The 21,562-nt window shown below is 42.9% G+C and overlaps 1 protein-coding gene across 2 annotated transcripts in view; it reads right to left on the bottom strand.

Annotated features, from left to right (window-relative positions):
- AHR (aryl hydrocarbon receptor) overlaps positions 1 to 21,562 on the bottom strand; it is a 108,131-nt gene that overhangs the window by 51,247 nt on the left and 35,322 nt on the right. For both annotated transcript variants that reach the window (XM_075827297.1, XM_075827298.1), the window contains exon 2: positions 18,654 to 18,841. In XM_075827297.1, the coding sequence (XP_075683412.1) occupies positions 18,654 to 18,841 (188 nt within the window). The remainder of the gene's footprint in view (positions 1 to 18,653; positions 18,842 to 21,562) is intronic.

Raw genomic sequence — 21,562 nt, 5'->3', positions numbered from 1 at the left:
TTTAACATCATATAATCTTTGATCCAAAATTCAATGCAGCTTAACTTCTTAATGTATCTTTATAGCGGTAGGAGCCCATTTTTACTGATCTAGAGCTCCAAATCCCAGAGTTTAATAATAAAATTCTGTCTGCCAACAACCACCACTAGGGGAAGTGTAGGAATGAACTGTATACTGTTTTATTATAAACAGTGGCTCCTAAACTCCCTCTAGTGGTGGTTCCAGCCAGTCTAAATGTAGAATTTCACTACATAACTATGCAGGGGCTTTGGAGCTCTGTATCAGTGACAGAGCTCCAACTACTATTAGGGTATGTTCACACGCAGTGGTTTCAGACGTAATTCGGGCGTTTTACGCCTGCAAAAACGCCCCTAATACGCCTACAAACATCTGCCCATTGGCTGCCATGGGTTTTACGATGTGCTGTTCCCACGAGCCTTTATTTTACGCGTCGCTGTCAAAATACGGCGCGTAAAATGACGGCTCGTCAAAAGAAGTGCAGGACACTTCTTGGGACGTGTTTCAATGAGTCCATTGAAAAACAGCTCCAAAAACGGCCGTAAAAAACGCGAGTTGTTAAAACAAAAAGTCTGAAAATCAGGAGCGCTTTTCGCCTGAAAACAGCTCCGTATTTTCAGACGTTTTTAGCTCACTGCGTGTGAACATACCCTTAGAATAAATGAAGAAATCAGCATACATTTTAGAACAATTTAGTTTAAACAAAAAAAACACAAAACAAAAAAAAAAAAAAAAAAAAAAACACATGCAAGGGTAGACATTCACTTGAAAAATGAAATTACAACCGACAGGCTTTATTTGGATTTATACACAAATTTCTCTTAGTAATTTAGCCTTCTGAATGAAGTGCCACTTTGGTGGTGATGGGCATTCAGGCACATGAGGGGGAAACCTTTTCATAAAGTCTTCCTCCCAGTGCATTTATAGCTAGAAAAAACAAAACCTTTCCACAAATGTCAGGACAGAAAATGGCAACACTTCCCATCATTTAGTTATTCTTAAACACAGGAAGCCATAATGAGTGTCTTTTCAAACCGGAAATCCAAGCATGACTTACAAGGGACTTCTGTGGGACTTCGTGTATTTTCCTCAATCTTACATCAAAGGCTTGCAATAAAAGGTAATACATTAAACCAACTTTCTGTTTTAGCACGGACGCGGTTATACATATCACCTACTTTGTGGATACAAAATAACATATATATATATCAGATATAACGACTGTATACCATTGTGCTAGACCCCAACATTCTAGCATAATTTAGGGACACTCTATGGTACATAGATCATGTCTACAAATAAATGTACTTCCAAAATACACCTTAAAAAAAATAAAAGTGTATGTCCCTTCCAGAGATGGTCCTACTTCATATTGACACTTTAAAAAAAAACAAAAAAAAAAAAACATAAACACACTTTGAAATTACACCTCAAAAGAAGCTTGCTGCGATTTAAGAAAACAAACAAAAAAAAAAAGACAAAAAAATGCAAGACGAATAAAAAAGGGAAACTAGAAAAATGCAATGTTTGCAGTGCATTAAATATTTTAGCAAGGACTTCCAGATAACATCTGGCCGCAGCGCTTGATGCCGCAAAAGAAATGGCAAAAAGAGGGCAGGAAAAACACCACAAAAAAAAAAAAAAAGCTGCTATAGTTTCCCCTGTAAGGGTTGATGGGTTGACACAGCAGTTCCAGTTGAAGGGAAAACAGCTCAAATCTCTAAGGGCCAGTTCACACTGAGTTTGATACGTTTGACGTACAAACCGAGTCCGAAAACCTGCCAAAAAAGCCTTCGATTGATTTCAATGGGAGGCGTTTTTTTTCCCCATGAGCGGAAAAACCTTCGGGCGTTTACGCCTCTGACCTCCCATTGACATCAATGGGAGGCAGAGAAAGCGTATTTCACAGCATTTTATGCCCACGGCGCTCAATGGCTGCGGGCGAGAAACTCCACGAAAAACGCCGCGAAAATCGGCATGCAGGCAGAGGAAAATCTGCCTCAAAAGTCCAAATGGAATTTTGAGGCAGATTTTCATCCTGCAAAAAACTCTGAGTGAACCCAGCCTTATGGCTTTATGGAGGACACTCTGGAAAGACGAAAAAATAAATAAAAAACCATCGTGATCTAAACAGAAAATAGTACAAAAATTCTACAAACGTTGGGAAAAAATAAATAAAAAAAGTGGGGCGTTTTATCTGGCATTTCCCTCGATGGGCTTCCCAGTAGAACTTCTACAACTCGAAGCAAAAAACTGTGTACAAACAGGGACAAATTAATAAAACACTACACACATGTAAAGAAAATAAAAAACCGCTTGGCGGTGTTTACATGCGGTTTAAGACTCTTTTCAAACATTTTGGATTTTAAACCGATTTGATGAATGTAAATGGGTTTCACATGCTACAGAAACTTTCCACGCAGATTTTTGTCCGCAATGTGAAAAAAAGAATCTGCTGCGGAAAGAAGTAATATGCTATTACGCTTTCACAAATTCTGCATGGAAAAGCCATGGATTAACCCCATTGAACGACAATAGGGCTAATCCTTATGTGGATCTACTGAACACCCGCAGCGGAAATCGCCCCGGATCTCTGCGAATAATACACTTCGGATTTTAAATCGACATGTAAACGGGGCCGGCCTAGAACACTGGGGGGGGGGGGGGGGGTTAAAAAGATAGGATTTTATGACATTTTTTGTGTCATTTTGTACATGCCAGAAAAAAAACGAAAAAAAAAAAATAAATCGAAAATGTAGTACATTTACAAATTGGACTATAGACTTCATGTAACATCTGGGCGCACACAACAACAAACTAAAAAAGAACACGCTGCATATAATGCCATTAAAAACACCACTAAATATGCAAAACAACGCACCAAAATTCATGTGTGAATCCATCCTAAAAAGGAACAAACATAAAAGGGGAGTGATCAGAGCAGAGGAGTGTGCATTGCGTGGGTCAGTACATTTTTCTTTTTGGTCGGAGTGCCCTATAAAAGTGGAGAGGGTACCAGGACATTGGGTATTGGTCTCTTGTCACCATGACCAAATGTTCTCTTTAGAAGGTTTTAAAAGAAAAAAAGATGCCATTTTCACGGTTATTGATTTCACAATGTTGCAATCCATTTACACATTTACCATCTAAAAGCAAAGCGAAAATTATGCTCATGACCCGAGCTGGACCCCGGTGTTATACAAAAAGTAATACAAGAAAATATTACATATCTATTCAATGTGTAACTATAATGTATGTGTAGCAGCAATGTGTCTGTAGAGAAGTACATCTAAAACAACGTACATTTTTTAAATTGTGACCTATATAATAAAAAATACAAAAAAACAATACACACATTCGCCAAATAATTTTTTATTTTTTTGGGCTAGGGAGATTATTATATAATATATATATATATATATAGCAAAATCCAATATACAGGTCAGCACTCTAGGTTCAGTGAAAAAATGGATCTTTTTAATCACCACATGCAACGTTTCAGCCCTGCTCAATGGGGCCTTTCTCAAGCAAAATATATATATACATACACACACGCATTCTGAGCATAAAATGAGCATATCTGGTGCATATAAAAAATGTTGAAGGGTTAGACTGCTATTGGTGTATGACATTTTCATGTATTTCTGGGTCGTGACCGAATGATGACTGAAGAGATTTAACAGAATTACAGGCCCCCAAATGAAGCGGATAAAACCTGACTAGGCCCACTAGTAGCGGCACATATCCAGCTAATGGTGTACAATTTAGCAGAAAGAGGATTTTATGGCAAGATAAAGTGCGGTGTAGCGGCAAATTTGGTATTGTAGTGGTCCTACAGACAAATGAAACCCTGTGATGAGCACCGACATGCTACAACGTGCACATACAGTACGCGAGAGAGGAATGTAAGACAAAGAATTCTTTGTAGTGACTTCTACACAGACAGAAACGCATGCCGCTACTGCCAGCATTAAACAACTCATTTTTGTTTGCCTACGTCTCAGATTTCTATGAGGTCTGTATGAGAATGTCTTTTCTTGAACACAGGGTTGATTGTAAAGCGTTTAAAAGTATTGTGCGCCGAGGTCAATAACTCCATATTCCTCATCTCTTCTTTTAAAAGCATTCCCCAGACACAATCAGCGCTTCCGGTTCACTGCACAAAGAGCTCCTTCACCAGCGCATTCTGTGGGATTGCTGAATAAAGCAATGCAGCTTTATAAACCATCTCATCATGTGTCCAATTCAAATATCAGAACAGTAATTCAAGAGCGGATTCAATACTTGGAAGCCAGTTACAACATCACCCAATTTCTAGCCAAAAATAGAAGAAAACGTAAAACTTCTAAGCTTGAAGGGTACTTGAAATTAAAGGAAAAAACAAAAACAGAACAAACCACAGCACCCCTCTGATCCTAGGGCTAGGTTTGGTATTGCAGCCCTGTACCATATGCTGAAAAATGGAGGGTTGGAAAACATAGACTTACAATTATTAAATCCGCATTTAAAAAAAGCATACCTAAAAAAGGTGAGGGAACATGTAGGCCTATGTGTGGGCACGCTGTGGCCGAAAAACTGCAACAGCAATGCTCATTTCTGGCAGGTGCTTAGAATGTTTTACCAGCAAAACCGGTCCGTCCACAAAACTGCACCAAATCGGACTAAAACCCTAGCCCATCAGCCGCACCACAATGGCTATGGGTGGCCTCACCTTAAATGTGTGCCTTTGAGGGTTAATTTATGGAATAGTGTAACTTGTTAATGTCGAATACCAACTATGACAAGGTAGGGTTGGGGTCTTCAATGATAGAAGGCTATCTTTTCTGTTTGTAGTAGTCCACAATATGGCAAGAACAGCTGAAATAAATAGAAATAGTAGTCTATCATGACTATAAGAAACGAAGGTCATACATTTTGAACATTTCTTCAAGCGACGTGTCAAAATCGAAAGCTGTATGATGGAACGGCTCACATGAGAATCCCCACAGGAAAGGCCGACCAAGACTTACATGTAATATACAAGATATACTTATTAGAGTCCTCAGAAACCGACTATTACCAGTACCTCCGATTAGAGGTCAAATAAAAGGTACGTGAGAGCATTACAACAGATAATTGGGCTCCAGTCCCCCGACGTAAATCACATAGAGATGGTTGGTGAGGAGTTGGTCCAGAGGTAAATAAAATGCAGCTAACAAGTTCTCAGCATATATGGGACCTTCAAGACTATTGGGAAAGCCTCCCAGGTGGCAACCTCATGGTTTTAAGAATGTCAAGAGTAAGCCAAGGGCAGCTGCTCTGAAGGGTCGAAAATATAATATACTTGATTTTCTGCAATGGTGATTGCAGAATCCCATTTGTTACACCATCGTCTTGATAACGGTCTAAAATGTAACGATGAAGAATAGCTCTTCTAGGAGTAGTTGCTGTTCAAACTTGTGACTGTGTTTACTAAGCTTAAAGCGATACTCTGGTGTACAACATTTAAATATGATGGTGTATAAAGAGTGATAACATCTGATATCCCGTAGTTGTGATCCTCTGCCATAAATCCACCGTTTTAGGTTCCCCTTTGCGTTGTCCCAAAATGGCTGCAGCGCTTCCTAGACTAAGAGTCTGAGACACTCCCACTGTTCTCGGATTAGCCAGAGCTGCTTATGTGAGCAGTTGTGTCCAATCCGTGAAGAGGGGGGGGGGGGGGAGTGTCTTAGACTCAACAGCCCCACAACAGAATAGACATTTGTATTATGATCATGACTGTGGTGAATTTATCATTTCCCTGGAGGAGAACACTTGTCACTGGTGTAGTAGACTTCCATCACGAAATGTTTGAATGTAGTAAAAGCAATAAAATGCAACCTAAACAACCCATACATTTCCGAAAATAAAGTATATTTATAGGTTGTCTATGAAATGGGCGTAGTGATCACCATCAGATCTTACTCATTTGCCAAACAATTAGTAATCAGGAGCGATAATGCAAATCAGATGAAATCTACTAGTATTCATTTTGTTTTTACGGGTACTTTAAACAATTCTCAGTAAAGGCCTGTTTACACTGCCAATCGTTGTCAAGTTTCCAAGTGATCGTTAGGTTTCCGAGCGTTTGTAAAGATATTTGCCCAGTAAGAATGTAGGGAAAGATCAACTATAAAATAGTTTCTCGTTGATCTTGATCAATTGTGCCACCATAAAAATCAATGTACTGGTGGAAACTTTTAAAACCACAATTTTTGAAACCCCTGATCTTTTGTCAGGTGGGGCCTTGAGGCACTGAAGAACGAAACACTTTTAGGCTTTGTTCTTATTCGTACATTTATTGTAATTCACATTAATTTCATGTACTATAAAGTCAGTAATAATAGTACAGTGATAACAACTTGGCTCCATTTCTTACCCACAAACATGGGTAAGAAAATATTTTACATTTAAAAAAAAAAAAAAAAAAAGAAGAAGTATAATAAAAAATTCTAAATGCTGTCAAATAAAGTAATGTTTTGTCTGAAGAGTTATGCAGTTATAAAGAAAAAAAAACCTGAAGAGCAGCACTTATAAAAAAAAATATCGAAGCTTTCATTGATAAATATTTGGACTGAACTTCAAAGTCTACAAAATGCCACCAGTCTGTTTCATAGCTCTCAGCAGGAGAAAGAAAACCAGGTCATATATCCTCTGGAGGCTCCAGCTAGGAGGCAGCTGCTGCGAAATGAAAATGTGGAAAGTTGCAGGCTACGGATAGAAAATGGTAAAATGGTAAGCCCTTCCCTGTTCTCTTACTTCACTTCCTCAGCTTCTGTATTGACATTAATAAACAAGAAAATATGAACTATAATATATGCCCAGACAACACATATGATTTGCAGGGTTTGCTTATTTGCGTTTAGAGCTTTGGAACAAAAGCCGAGCTTTGTGTATTTTATACATTTAACTGCAGAGATGTCAACAGCTGCATTTGAAAGGCGCCCGTGGAACGGAGAGCAATTCTCCAGCGCGGACATCTTTTGCAATAATGTCAATGTCACCGAAACGTCCAAAACAAGCAGGTACATCGAGGGTACAATCTGCAGCTGGTTCCCACAGTTTTTGCAAAACACTGAATATTAGGCTGGGTTCACATGGAGTTTTTTGCAGGCAGAAAATCTGCTTCAAAATTCCGTTTGGAATTTTGAGGCAGATTTTGCTCTGCCTGCATGCCGATTTTCGCCCGCGGCCATTGAGCGCCGCAGGCAAAAAACGCTGCGAAATACGCTTTTTCTGCCTCCTATTGAGGTCATTCATGTCAATGGGAGGTCAGAGACGTAAACGCCCGAGGATAGGGCATGTCGCTTTCTTTCTCGCGGGGTAAAAAAAACCTCCTCCGCCTCCCATTGAAATCAATGGGAGGCATTTTTGGTCGTTTTTTGGCACATTTTCCGACGCAGTTTCCACGTCAAAAAACTCGGTGTGAACTTAAAAAGGACCAGTCTATAAGCATTTATATGGATGGAGATTTCAGGACCATGGTGCTTTGAAGATACACATCGGGATTTGGGCGCTTAAAGCGGCACTGAGTTTAGACATACAGATGGTGCCGCAGTGCCAAATTTAATAAAGCACACTACAGATTCCCTGACTCTTTATTTAACCTACAGTGCCTTTATCTATAATGAGTTGGTGGTTCTTAAAGCATGGAGAAACCCACTTGGCTCTGTCTATTTACTGAAATCTGGCACTGCACTGCACTGCGTCTCGGCCCTAAGGAAGTGCATTTTGTGTAGTTTACAGGTCTGTTCCTGGTACTTGCAAAGATGATGCTGGCCGCATTTCCTACCAGAAGTTTAGGAGGTACTGAGAGATTCAGTGGGGAGAGTCTGCTTAGGCAACTCTATGATGCTGGAAAACGCTGTATTTTCCCCTATCACTTTTAGGCTGGGTTCCCACGGAGCGGATACACTACATAGAAAACACGCAACGTGTCCAACCTGCTACCCGCTCCGTCCGAAAAATCACACCACATTGTGGTGCGGTTTTTAGAACGGAATACCCACTGCAGAAGAAATCCGTTCATACTTACCCTGTCCCTTCTCCGACATCCGCTCCGGCCTCCCTGGATTACGTTGCAGGCCATGTGACACTGCAGCGGTTTCATGGGATACAATGTCATCCTAGGGGGCTGGACTGCAGGAAGGAGGGCGTTCTGGGTAAGAAGAATTATTTTTTTCCGTAGTTGCTGCGAATACGACCGCAAAAGTCGCAACACTTGATATTCCGTTGCGGGTTATCCCTATTGAATTCAATGGGGATGCGAAACCCCCAGCCAGCCAACAAAAACGCAGCATCAATTGACATGCTGTAGAATTCTATTCCGCACCGCAGGTCAATTTATTAATGTTTACGCTGTAGGTTTTTTCCGCATCGTGGGCATGACATTTTCTGAATCTCATCCACTTTGCTGCTACTGTAAACGCTGCAGAATTTCTGCACACAATTCAGTTGCGGGAATCCCGGAGCGTTTACACTACGTGGGAACCCGGCCTTAGACTCCAGGCAAGTGATGGCACCAGTATCAACATTCGGAGAACACTCTAGGGCAGGGCTCCTCAACTAGCAAACCGCGGTCCGAACCCGGCGAGAGGACGCCAATTGTCCAGAGCAGTGGCGTCACTAGCACCGGGCATCTGGGGCAGAAGCCTGGATTTTTGGCCAGGTGCACCGGGGCCTCATTTAATTGTATCTGCGTCCTCAAGACACAAGTACAAGTGAATACTATGGCAGAGCAGGTAGTCACTATTTTAGGCCTGCAGCCTATAGGACGCTGGGACGGGATCCCTGCGAAAGGCCGGCGCGATGACTACATCGTGCTGGCCTACGCAAGGTTCCCATCTCGGCGTCTCATAAGCTGCAGGCCTAACGTGGCTGTGGCCTGCAGAGCAGGGCACAATCTACAGGGGGAATTAGGTGGCACTCTCTATAAGGGGCATTGTGTGGCACTAGCTGCAAGGCAGAAAAGCCTTGGATTTCAGCCACAGATCCACAGTTGCCTATGGCAAATCCGAACTGTTTGAATATACAGAATTGCCTTACTGTTGGTGCTCCACTCGAACCTTCACCTGACGACAGACCCAGGTGAATGAGCCTTCACTAAAAATACTTGAGTACCGCAAAACCGCAATATGACTGATGTGTGAATAACCCCTTATCGTGTACAGGGAACAGAAAACAAGCAGCCCTTGATAAATGGCACATATGCCATAAGTGACCACATTTCATGAAGTCAAATGACTACAACATTGAAGCACATTAACTAGTTAAATAACATCCTTCAACTTATTTAAACTCTGATTAAATGTTTTTCTTTTAAAAAGATATCTATTGTTACTGGCAGAAAAATCGGCTTCCTTCCAAACCAGATGATATGATTGCACATTTATATTTTACTTTCCTCAGGAATTCGCACACCCCCTGTTCGCATCCTGTTATTCACTGACTGCTTCATCTTAACTCCAGCTACAATTTTAGCAATAAATGGGAGGCAGTCATCCAACGCATGCTCCCTTAACTGACAAAATCAAACTTTTTACGCAGTGTATCCCTATCACAGGCCGGGAAGTAAAACGGCAGCAATTATCGGTCAAAGGAATTTATTTATTAGTAAATATCTAACATTTGTTTATAACCGATAGTGATCCAATCCAGACAGTGTTAACCCCTTAATGACCAGCCTATTTTAGACCTTAATGACCATGCTATTTGTTACGTTTTTCAATCGTCGCATTCCAAGAGCTATAACTCTTTCATTTTTGCGTCGACATAGCTGTATAAGGTCTTGTTTTTTGCGGGACAAGTTGTATTTTTTAATAGCACCATTTTTAGGTACATATTATTTATTGATTAACTTTTATTAATTTTCTTTTGGGGGGGGGAATAGAGAAAAAAAAATAAAAAAAATAATCTTTTTTGCGTCCTAAATATATTCCGTTTACCGTGTGGTATAAATAACACAATAACTTTATTCAGCGGGTTGTTACGATTGCAACGATACCAAATTTGTATAGTTTTTGTATGTTTTACTACTTTTACACAGTAAAAACACTTTTTTTTCTAAATTATTTGTTTTTCCATAGTTTTTTATTAATTTTTTTACGGCGTTCACCGTGCGGGTTAAATAATGTAATAGATTTATAGTCGGGGTCGTTACGGACGCGGCGATACGAAATATGTGTAACTTTTTAACTTTATTTTGTTTTTTTAATAGTAAAGCATTGTGTAAGGGGAAAAGCTGGGTTTTTCATTTTTTTCACATATTTTTTTTTAATTAACTTTATTAAACTTTTTTTTTACTAGTGCCATTAGTCCCTATAATATGCGATTCTGCGGTCGCATTTATAATACACTGCAATACTTTTGTATTGCAGTGTATTATGCCTGTCCGTTTAAAACGGACAGGCATCTGCTAGGTCATGCCAGAGGCATACACTACAGGCAGACCTGGGGGCCTTTATTAGGCCCCCGGCTGCCATTGCAGACACAGACACTCGGCGATCGTATTGGCGGGTGTCGGTGGGGGAGAGAGGGAGCTCCCTCCCTCTCTCCAAAACCACTCAGATGCGGTGCTCGCTATTGAGCACCGCATCTGAGGGGTTAAACGTGTGAGATCGATACTAATATCGATCTCACACGGCAGAGCAGGGACGCTCCAAGCCCTCAGCTGCCTCTAGCAGCTGAGAGCAGGGAGATTTGACAGCTCCCTGCTCTGTAAACTTATTCCGATGCCGCGACGTAAAAAGTCTATGGCATCGGAATAAGGCCCGTTAGTGACCGACGTAGAAACACGATGGGCCGGTCACTAACGGGTTAAGCAGTGTTGGCTAACCCAACAGTGACACCATAAATAATAGCCATTTCACACTCTTCATCAAAAGCATGTTTCAGGATATACAATACTTACATAGCCCCGATGTGCTCAGTGTCCACCCACGAATGTGCATCAATGAGCATCCTGCAAAGTTTAGGCTCTGTTCACACTTGCGTTACTGTTTTACCACCAGCAACTGACGTACCCCACTGAATTACATTGACTAGGGTCAGTCGGGTTCAGTTGTTTTGACGTGAGGAATAGCAGTGCCTGTTGCACACTATTCCTTCTAACAAATCTGTCCCGACTGCCCGCTGGGCCTCCAAAGGCAGTGTCAACATATCCGCACACTGACCATGCAAACTTTTCAACACATTCATGATTCAAGACCTCTCTAAATAGTTCAAAGTGTAATGCAGCTTGTTGGGGCAATCCCTAGACAAGCTCTGCAGACATTGAGCCATCAGCGAACGCTGGGAGATTTCTGCTCTGAAGCCTGCAGATTTGCGAATTTAACTCTGGGCTATAGTAAACACTAACTCAGATCTGGTGCAAACCAATATATTGAGAAACTTTATGTAAAATCTATCAATTTATAATATTCAAATTTATTCAGTAGTGAAGATGTGCTATAATTTCTCAAAGCGATTGCTTTTTGTTTCAGGACAGTGGATCTGCACTTATATCAATGGAAGACCGACAAGAACATTAAACATTTGTGGGAAATTGTTAGTATGTCTCTATTCAAAGACCAAAAGCGATCGGTGAAACCGCTCCATTCAAATCATGCACTTATATTCCTTCCTGGATACACAACCACCAGGACGATGATCCACGCTTAAAGAGGCCCTGTCACCAGATTATAAATGCCCTATCTCTTACATGATCCGATCAGCGCTGTAATGTAGAGAACAGTGGTTTTTATTTTGAAAAACGATCATTTTTGATCAAGTTATGAGCAATTTTAGATTTATGCTAATGAGTTTCTCAATGGACAACTGTTTTTACTTTTGACCAACTGGGTGTTGTACAGAGAAGTGTATGACGCTGACCAGTCAGTGACCAATCAGTGTCCTGCACTTCCCATTGTTCCAGCCCAGCTGCTTTCACTGCACAATCACGCTGTGCTGTGGATCATGCTGGGCTGGAACAATAAGAAGTGTGTGATGCTGATTGGTCACTGATTGGTCAGCCTCATACACTCCTTTGTACAACACCCAGCTGGTGAAGAGTAAAAAACACGCCCAGTTGTCCATTGAGACACTCATTAGCATAAATCTAAACTAGCTCATAACTTGCTCAAAAATGATCGTTTTTTAAAATAAAAACCACTGTTGTTCTCTACATTACAGCGCCAATCAGATTATGTAGGAGATAGGGCACTTATAATCTGGTGACAGAGCCGACCTGTCACTAGGTCATATATGTTTAACTGGTTATCTGACTTGAATAGCACTGTCTTCCTGATTCCAGTGCGGTTTTTCTTTTTTTTCCTGGACCTCCACCGTTCTAGATAAGGACCACTGTTGTGTTTGCTCCCGATTTGCTAACATACTGTAGTTAGCAAATGGGGTAGAGCTAGCTTCCTTGCCTCCGATGCTGACCAATCAGCGCGAGACTGCTTGAGGGTAGTTCACACCCTGTTGGCTAACTACAACAAGTTAGCTCAGTGGGAGCCAACACAACAGAGAACCATATTTCTGGAACAGGGGGGAGGGGTCCAGCAAAAAAACAAAAAAAACAAACAAAACCGTGCTGGGATCAGAGAGACAGCGCTATTCAGGTCAGTAAACCAGTTCCACTTGTATGACCTAGTGACAGATCCTGTTTAAAGAGGCTCTGTCACCACATTATAAGTGCCCTATCTCCTACATAAGGAGATCGGTGCTATAATGTAGGTGACAGCAGTGATTTTTATTTAGAAAACGATCTATTTTTACCACATTAGAATTGATTTTAGCTTTATGCTAATTAGTTTCTTAATGCCCAACTGGGCGTGTTTTTACTTTAGACCAAGTGGGCGTTGTACAGAGGAGTGTATGACGCTGACCAATCAGCGTCATGCACTTCTCCCCATTCAATTAGTCAGCGCATAGTGACACTGCGTTGTTCGCTATGTGCTGTCTTATATGACACATTAACATTACTGAAGTGTTTAGACAGTGACTAGACATTCCTTCCAGCCAGGACGCAATGTCTATTCACAATCCCGACACTTCGTTAACGTTTGTGCGCGACTCCCAGCGCCTTATAGGCTGCAGGCTTAACGCGGCCTGCAGACTACAGTATTCATTTGTATGTGCGTCCTGAGGACGCACATGCAAGTGAATGTGGCAGTCACCAGCACGGGAGCCCCCTCCGGTGATAGCGACGCCACTGCATCCACCCGCCACCCGTGACATGCGCGGGATTGAAACTTTAGTGAGCGGGTGGACCATGGAAGGTTTATAGAGATAACTGCTCGGGACTAAACACTCGCCCACTAAAGTCAATGGGGAATTTATCAGCTTTTCTACGCCAGTTTTCTGGCGTAAAGTCGCAGAGGACTCAAAATTTGCAATTTGCGTGAAAACTAGTTACTTTTGGGCCATTTACCACTTTTCTAGAAATTGGGTGGGGTTGTGGTCACCTGCAGCCCAACAGATTTATTACAATGTGCACCAGAAACTGGCTCGTGTACATTTTATTCTGTGGCCAGGGGCGTAATAGAGGACAGTCCGGCGTGTCAAACACCAGTCTTAGGCCTCATGCACACGACCGTAAAAACTCCCGTTATTACGGGTCGTGATTACGACCCCTAATAACGGGCTCATAGACTTCTATTGGCGACGGGTGCCTTCCCGTTTTCTCACGGGAAGGTGCCCGTGCCGTTGAAAAAGATAGAACATGTCCTATTTCAGGCCGTAATAACGGCACGGACAGTCCATAGAAGTCTATGGAGCTCTCGTAATGACGGGTGGCTACATGTGTGCACCCGTCATTACGGCAGCGTTGCTAAGCGACGTCAGTAAATAGTCACTGTCCAGGGAGCTGAAAGAGTTAACTGATCGGCAGTAACTCTTTCAGCACCCTGGACAGTGACTACCGATCAGTATAAACCTGAAAAAAATAAAAATAAAAGACGTTCATACTTACCGACAACTTCCTGCTTCCTCCAGTCCGGTCTCCCGCCCGTTGCCTTGGTGACGCGTCTCTCTCGACATCCGGCCCGACGTCCTGGATGACGTTTCAGGCCATGTGACCGCTGCAGCCAATCACAGGTCAATCACAGGCTGCAGCGGTCACATGGACTGCCGCGTCATCCAGGGATGTCGGGCTGGATGTGAAGAGAGGGACGCGTCACCAAGACAACGGCCGGGTAAGTATGAATTTCTTTAACTTTTATTACAGAAAAGGCTGTCCCTTCTCTCTATCCTGCACTGATAGAGAGAAGGGGCTGCCGATTAGTGCAGTGCTATTTTGCCGCCAAAAACATGCTCGTAAATACGGGTGGAATACGTGTGACACCGGACCCATATTTACGAGCACGGGTTCGTAAATACTGGTGCAAAACGGGTGGAATACGTGTGACACCGGACCCGTATTTACGCCAGTATTTACGGGTGGGAAAAAATACGGTCGTGTGCATGAGGCCTTAGAAAATCTTCTCCAATGGGTCACTGATTTCACACGGACATTAAAAACATAAAACGCACTTGGACGATTTGACATCAGTTAAATCAGTATTATGTCAGTTATTCTCGGATTAAACACGGACAAGCTTTACAACGCTCGTCTGAATACAGTCTTAGTACCAGTTCTGATAAATCTGGATGCTGCAACTTTCTTTATGATGTATATTTGTAATATACCGTCATTATCCAGTTAACAATAGCATTCAGCTGCAATTTCCTTTCTGCATTACATCATTTCCAATGCTGCTATTATGTTGATTTATATATATATATTCTAGCAGAACGGGCAGAGCAATACAAGGAAAAAGTCAAGTTCTTACGCACAGGCACAAATATATTCCTACGCTTACAATTAAATGCATGTGATGTTCCAGTTCCTCCAAGGACACTTCCTATTACATAAGGTATATTTTCATTATTACTCACATACTCACAGGCTCCTTTCACACTAGCGTAGGGTTGTCAGAATTTGGATTTCGATACCGATACTTCGAGTAGTATTGCAATACTCGATACCAAAACGTTACTTTGCCAACAATAAAAAAAAACTAAAAATTATAAAAGTTCTTCCATTCTCTGATTTGAGGCACAGGGTGTTCTAAATTTTGAACCACTATGTGCCTCATATTAATAGTAATTAACCCCATGATGTACCTCACACATTAACCCAATGTTGCCCATTACAACAGTGAGTGAGGTACTGAATGGGATCACTTACTATAATGATTATAGTGGGCCTCAATGGGTTAAGGTGTGAGGGAAATTATGTGGTCAATTCACATGGCCGTGTTCCGTGCATGATATACAAACCGTATGTCGCCCACTTTTCCTGGATACAACAGTTCGGAAAGCCGGGCTCCCGTGCTGAAAACAGGATTACTCTAGAGGACAGTATTCCCGCGGGGAGGCACTGGATGGCTATGATGCTAGGAGCAGGGTTTTCTGAACCATGTTGGATCCAGGAAAAGCGGGCGACATACGGTCTGTATCTAACGCACCGAACACAGCCATGTGAATTAACCACATAATTTCCCTCACATTAACCCAACAGTGCCCATTATAATCATAATAGTAAGTGATCGCATCAAGTACCTCGCTCACAGTTGCAATGAGCAACAATGGGTTAATGTGAGGTGAATGATGGGGTTCATTACTATTATTGTGAGGCACATGGAGGTACTAAATTAATAACACCATGTGCCTCACATTACTAAGTGACTTCAGAATTTCCCTCACATACTGGCAACATTGGGGTTAATGTGGGTCACATTAACCCCAATGCTGGGTGCCTTTATTTCAAGCTTGTGCTCTGCTGTAAAACCTGCCCAGGGCTGATCTGTCACTACACTGCAGCGCGAGCGACACAGGCACGTCATCAGGAAACCTCCCTCCTACTGCGACGCAGTCAGGGGTAATGACGAGCGGGGTGGCACATTAGGAGGGAGGAACGCTCCTCCTTCCTTTCTCTGCCACCAATGACCCATCCTAGGGGGGAACCCTTCTATTATACAGAGCAAAGAACGCCTGCTCTGGGATATGCTATGCAAGCATGTAGTACATGTCGGCCATTCATTTGAATGGGCACCGTGTAAAACGACATCCCCCCCCTGAAGCCGCACCACAGTGATACTCCTGGGGGTTAGTAAAGCCCGACCCACAGCAATCTGCTGATCTCTGGGGTGGGTTTATTAAAAGAAGGGGTTTAGAGATGGACATACCGTTTAATATAAAAAAAATAAAAAAAATAAAAAAGAAATCTATATGATATATAGATCTTAAAATCGAGACAGATATAGACAGAGTGAGCATTATACAACCACAGAGGGAAACCTTTTTGAGACGACGACTAACCAAAATTGCATTGAACAATGGTATTTTAGAGCGTTGGTCCCCAAACTTTGAGGCTGGGACCCACTTTTGGCTGAGACATTTGTTTGGAACCCCCCACTACCATACTTCGCCTCATTTAGTCTGACGTATGTCAACATCGTTCGTAGTTAGACGCCGGTACTTTGATCCATTCGAAAAATAAGTCCCTGCAACATTGAAAACGAAAATTGTGTGGCCGGGGGATAGGGCGGGTTCAAGGTATCCCGCTGCTGCACGTTGCTGAGGCCTCACTATGGCTGCTGATCGTGGGTAATGTGACCCGACCCGTCCATCAGTGACATAGCTAGTAGTTTAGCACGTGGGAGGGTGATACACACCGGAGTGGGCCCCAGCCCAGTGTAATGCCCCCATAGCTGTCCTCACACAGGATAATGCTCCCGTAGCTCTCCCTACACCGGATAATGCCCCCATAGATGTCCCCACACAGGATGATGCCCCTATAACCACCACCACAGCTGCCCCCACGCAGTATAATGGCCCCATAGCGGCTTCCACACAGCCCCAAAAGTACCTAATAAAAAAATAATAAAATACATACTCGCCTATACCTATGCCCATTTCCACAACAGGTGGAGGAGATCCTTCTGCTGCTCCGGTCTGTGCAGTTGTTGTTCAGCGCAGACAGGTGTGATGACGTCACTACATCGCACCTGTCTGCGCCGAGCTGCTCACGGTATAGTGAATTCTGGAGCAAGGAGCGGTCAACTTCTTGCTCCAGCATTGAATTCAACTGCATCTGCCTCCAAAGGAAACTGGGATGTCAGTGAGTGGCTCACGACCCCTCCAGGGGTTCGTGCCCCACAGTTTGGGAAACACTGTTCTAAAGGGGTGAATAGTATTGGTCTGGACAAAGGTTTGGTCTGCTTAAAGAGGTTTCACTGTAGCGGTATAGATCTTTGGGCCTCACAAGACACAATATATTTTCCTGTGCTTTGACCTGTCATGTGCCAAAGCTTTTTACTCAGCACAACATGGCTCTATCTAGTAAACCTAAAACAAAGTAACACCATCCATTCAAGTGAAAACATGTAGAATACCTCGTGTCACTCAAGAGAACCAAGAGTGTAAATTATCACCAAATAACATCTTAGACAATTACTAGCAAAAAGCATTCAAGTGGCCTAAAATGCTGATACATGTGTGTTATTATCTTCAAGCTTAACTGCTTTAACTCCTTTAATATGGCCTATTTTGGGCCTTCAAGCTTGAGCGTTTCTTTTTTCAACAACGCTTATCAAGAGTTAACTTTTTTTCATCTACAAACCTATATGATGGCGTGGTTTTTTGTGGAACAAGTTGCCATTATTTTTGGGTTATTTAAAAATGGATTGTTTGGCATAAACTGGAATAAGTGCTGCAATTTCCTCAATGCATACATCACACACACATATGGAGATTGTCCCTCTACACAAAATGATGAAACACCAAAATTAGTAATTTCCCGCATCTGCGGAGTGTTGATCTACCCTTTACTAATTAACTTAGAAGAAGTTTATAGAGTTTACATGTTACTCATCAGTCCCCAGCATGGCCGCCCCTCTCATGCTATTGAACATCGCTAACCTGTTTTTCCCGAATTCTTAATTTTACTTTTTTGTGTGTTTCACCAGAGGACTAGAAGCTGCAATCCAATACTCGTTTATTGCATTGAAATAAATAGCATTGCATATTATTATTTCTTGTCAGTGTAAAACTGACAGGAAATATATTTGGCCATGTCTCTGGCAGAGCCCTATAGGCTTTCATACATGGCAGACCCGAGGCCTTTGTTAGGCCCTCAGCTGCCATGGTAACCCAGCAGCTCCCTGCTAATATGGTCCCCTCCCTTAGTCATACAACTTAGAAACTGCAGTCACTATTGACCGCAGCAACTAGGGGGTTAAACTGCTGGGAAGAGAGTTATCGCCAATCCTGGAAATTGCGGCATGAGCCCGGCTGTGAATAACAGCTGCACTCCTGCTGCTGTTCTCGAGTAAACACACTCGCAGTCCCCACAAGATCCCGGTGACATATATATCCGTCACAGAGCGGGAACTAGAACCTTCTTGTGACAGATATATACGTCACAGAGCGTTAAGGCGGTTAAACTCAAGGCTTCAAATACATATTTCTAAGCAGAAATAAAACCTGTACAGGAAACCGTCTTATAAGCCAATGATCCCAAAGTCCACAACAGCGATGAATAATTTCAATAAGGAAATGAACTCTAAAATGTATCATCATATTCATGATCTTACCTTCAAAAAAGCCCTTGGCCCTGAGATAACTGACACTGAGCCGAAGCACTGAAAGTTTGTCAAGTTTAGATATGATTTCGTGTGAGAAGGGCAAAAGGCTGGCCAGTCTGTCCAGTTCGGTGTTTAGACGGTCTCTATGCCTCTTTGATGGGTTGGATTTGATCCCGTCAGGTGGTGTTGGTTTCGCTCTGTATAAGAAACAAAACAACACACTAAATAAAACAATTTAAAAAAAATGAAATCTCTAAGTATACGGTTTTGAGTGTTACAGCTTATGTGAACTATGGATCATCATTGTCTAATATAACAGTATTTTACGCGTTTATATAGAAGTCAAAATTTGCAGTAAAAATAAAATATAAAAGGCCTCATTCACACGGCAGGGTTTCCCGGCCGGGTGCCGGCCGTTCATAAATCGGCCGGCACCCGGCTGCATTAGGAATAATAGACCCCTAATGGGGCTATTCACACGACCGATTTTTTGACGGCCGGAAAATCCGGCCGTCAAAAAATAGGACATGCTCTATCTTTGCCCGGACACCCGGCCGCCCGGCTCCCATAGAAGTCTATGGGGCCGGGTATTACACGGCCATCACCGGAATGTGTTCCGAGTGATGGCCGGGTTTCCCGGCGCTTGCGCTCTATCTCCTCCTCCTCACAGCGCAGAGTGCATGTGAGGAGGAGGAGTTGATGCCATTCTGACGAATGGCATCGCTGTACACTGTGTTGCAGGGCCGGGGTGTACAGCAGGTGGAGGGAGCGCTGCGCTGGCTCCCTTCCCCTGCTTGTTAAAAGCACCCTGGCTCGGCGACACCTTCGATGGCGCCGCTAGTAGTAGTAGCAGCAGCTGCTGCGGCTGCTACTACTGTAGCGACGCCACTATAGCAGAGCGGGGAGGTATCTCCCCGCTCTGCTATGTGCTAGCCGCACTTTAGCTCCTTGAAGGAGCGGAATCCCCGTGTTTTCGGGGATTCCGCTCCTGGACAGAGCGCTTGATGTCTCTGTCCATATCTGGGCAGTGACATCAGGGGAAACTCCTGAAGCGGAATCCCCGAACACATGGGGATTCCCCTTCAGGAGCTGCCGCTGATGTCACTGTCCGGATCTGCCCGGCCCGGCACGGATGCATAACTTTATGCAAACCGGCCGGGCAAAATGGCCGATTTTACCGGCCGACACTCGGGCTCGGGAACGACCCGGTCGTGTGAATCCCGCCTAAGTATATAAAACAACTACTATTCATAATCATATCAAATATACTACGTCTGATCAAAAAATACAAAATAGGAAAATTATTGGGGGCGATATTATGCAAGCACTTGCAAAATGCATATGTATCCAACCCATAGACTGTCGTTTGGCGGGCATCTATTTCTAAGGACTCCTCCATACAGCGGAGCGTGCATGTGTTTTCATTAGAGTGAAGGGAGAAAGTCATGGACCAGACTACTCTGGTGGCGGCTTTTCTCCAAACAAACAAAGGCATGGGGCATGTTGAAATTCAAACATGTCTGAACCTTCTCTCCCCTCATATCTGATACATATACATCGGGAATTTTGGCAGGTTTGGACGACTTACATCTTAGGCACCATTCACATCACGTTTGGGTTATCCACCGAGCAAACACGTTTTTAAACGCTCAAAAAGTATTGAAACGTATAGCTCGGCGTATACATAGACTATAATGGGTCAAACGTAGATAAAAAATAGCATCCGTTTGGTCTATGTTTGGCATGGTTTACGAAGAACTGAACAGTGTAGACTGCTTAAAAATAAAAAAAAAAGGCATACGCAACATAACTTATTTTTAGCATTGATCTCAACGGACGACTTACGCAAACGTAAAGGATAGACGTATAGTCTATCCATTTACATACAGTAAATCTATCCTTTTTTTTATCAGTGTTTACTTTAAAAAAAACGTATGTTTTTTTTAGGTAAAAAACCGGACAGAAACATATATCGAGGTAGGAGTATATGCTAAAACGTACACGCTATAAAAACAGACGTAAACAGAAAATGGTACACGATTGTATATGTTTTCAATGGTCCACGTTTTTATTTTAAAAAAAACGTATACGCCCGGCGGATAGCACAAACGCAATGTGAACGAGGCCGAATGTGAACGCCCAGCTTGAGACTAGATCTTAATATTGAACATTAGGGAATAGGTTGATGCATACTAACATATTATGGCTCTGTACAACTCTAAGGGTATGTTCACACGTCTTAACAAATTACGCCTGAAATTACGGAGCTGTTTTCAGGCGAACACGGCTCCTGAATTTCAGACGTTTTTGCAAGAACTCAGGTTTTTCGCGGCGTCCATTACGGATGTAATTGGAGCCGTTTTTCAATGGAGTCAATTAAAAACGGCTCCAAAGACGTCCCAAGAAGTGTCCAGCACTTCTTTGACGCGGGCGTATTTTTGAAAGCTGAAGAGTGGGAGCGTGAGCGTGCACGCACACAAACTTTCTCGATCTCCTCTATCTTGATGTAACACTGTCCGTATCTGATTGGACAGTGTCACACCCATAGTAACACGCCCCCTTGACAGTTCAGGGGGTTAGTTAAATATCGAGCGCCAAATACAACGGTACCGATATCTAAATAACGGATGAACTATCCACATCAGTATATGAACGGTGGGGGTTCGACACCCGGACCGATCAGCTGTTCCAGCTGCCTCTAGACACCAGATGTTATGCAGTGTTCAGTGCCGGAAGCAGATGGCTCCGTACACGGAATAGCAGCCGTGCTGCAGAACTACAACTCTGCTACTATTCACTTGAATAGGAGCAGAACTGCAGCACGGCCGCTATACTGTGACCAGAGCTATCTGCTTCCGGCACGGACACCCTATACCATGGATGGGTCATCAGTATGAAAATCTACACCGTGCCTGGAC

Source organism: Rhinoderma darwinii, chromosome 5 (genome assembly GCF_050947455.1).
Source record: "Rhinoderma darwinii isolate aRhiDar2 chromosome 5, aRhiDar2.hap1, whole genome shotgun sequence".
In the NCBI taxonomy this organism is placed as follows: domain Eukaryota; kingdom Metazoa; phylum Chordata; class Amphibia; order Anura; family Rhinodermatidae; genus Rhinoderma; species Rhinoderma darwinii.
Note: the sequence above shows the minus strand (reverse complement) of the source record. Positions and strands in the feature narration are given on the sequence as shown.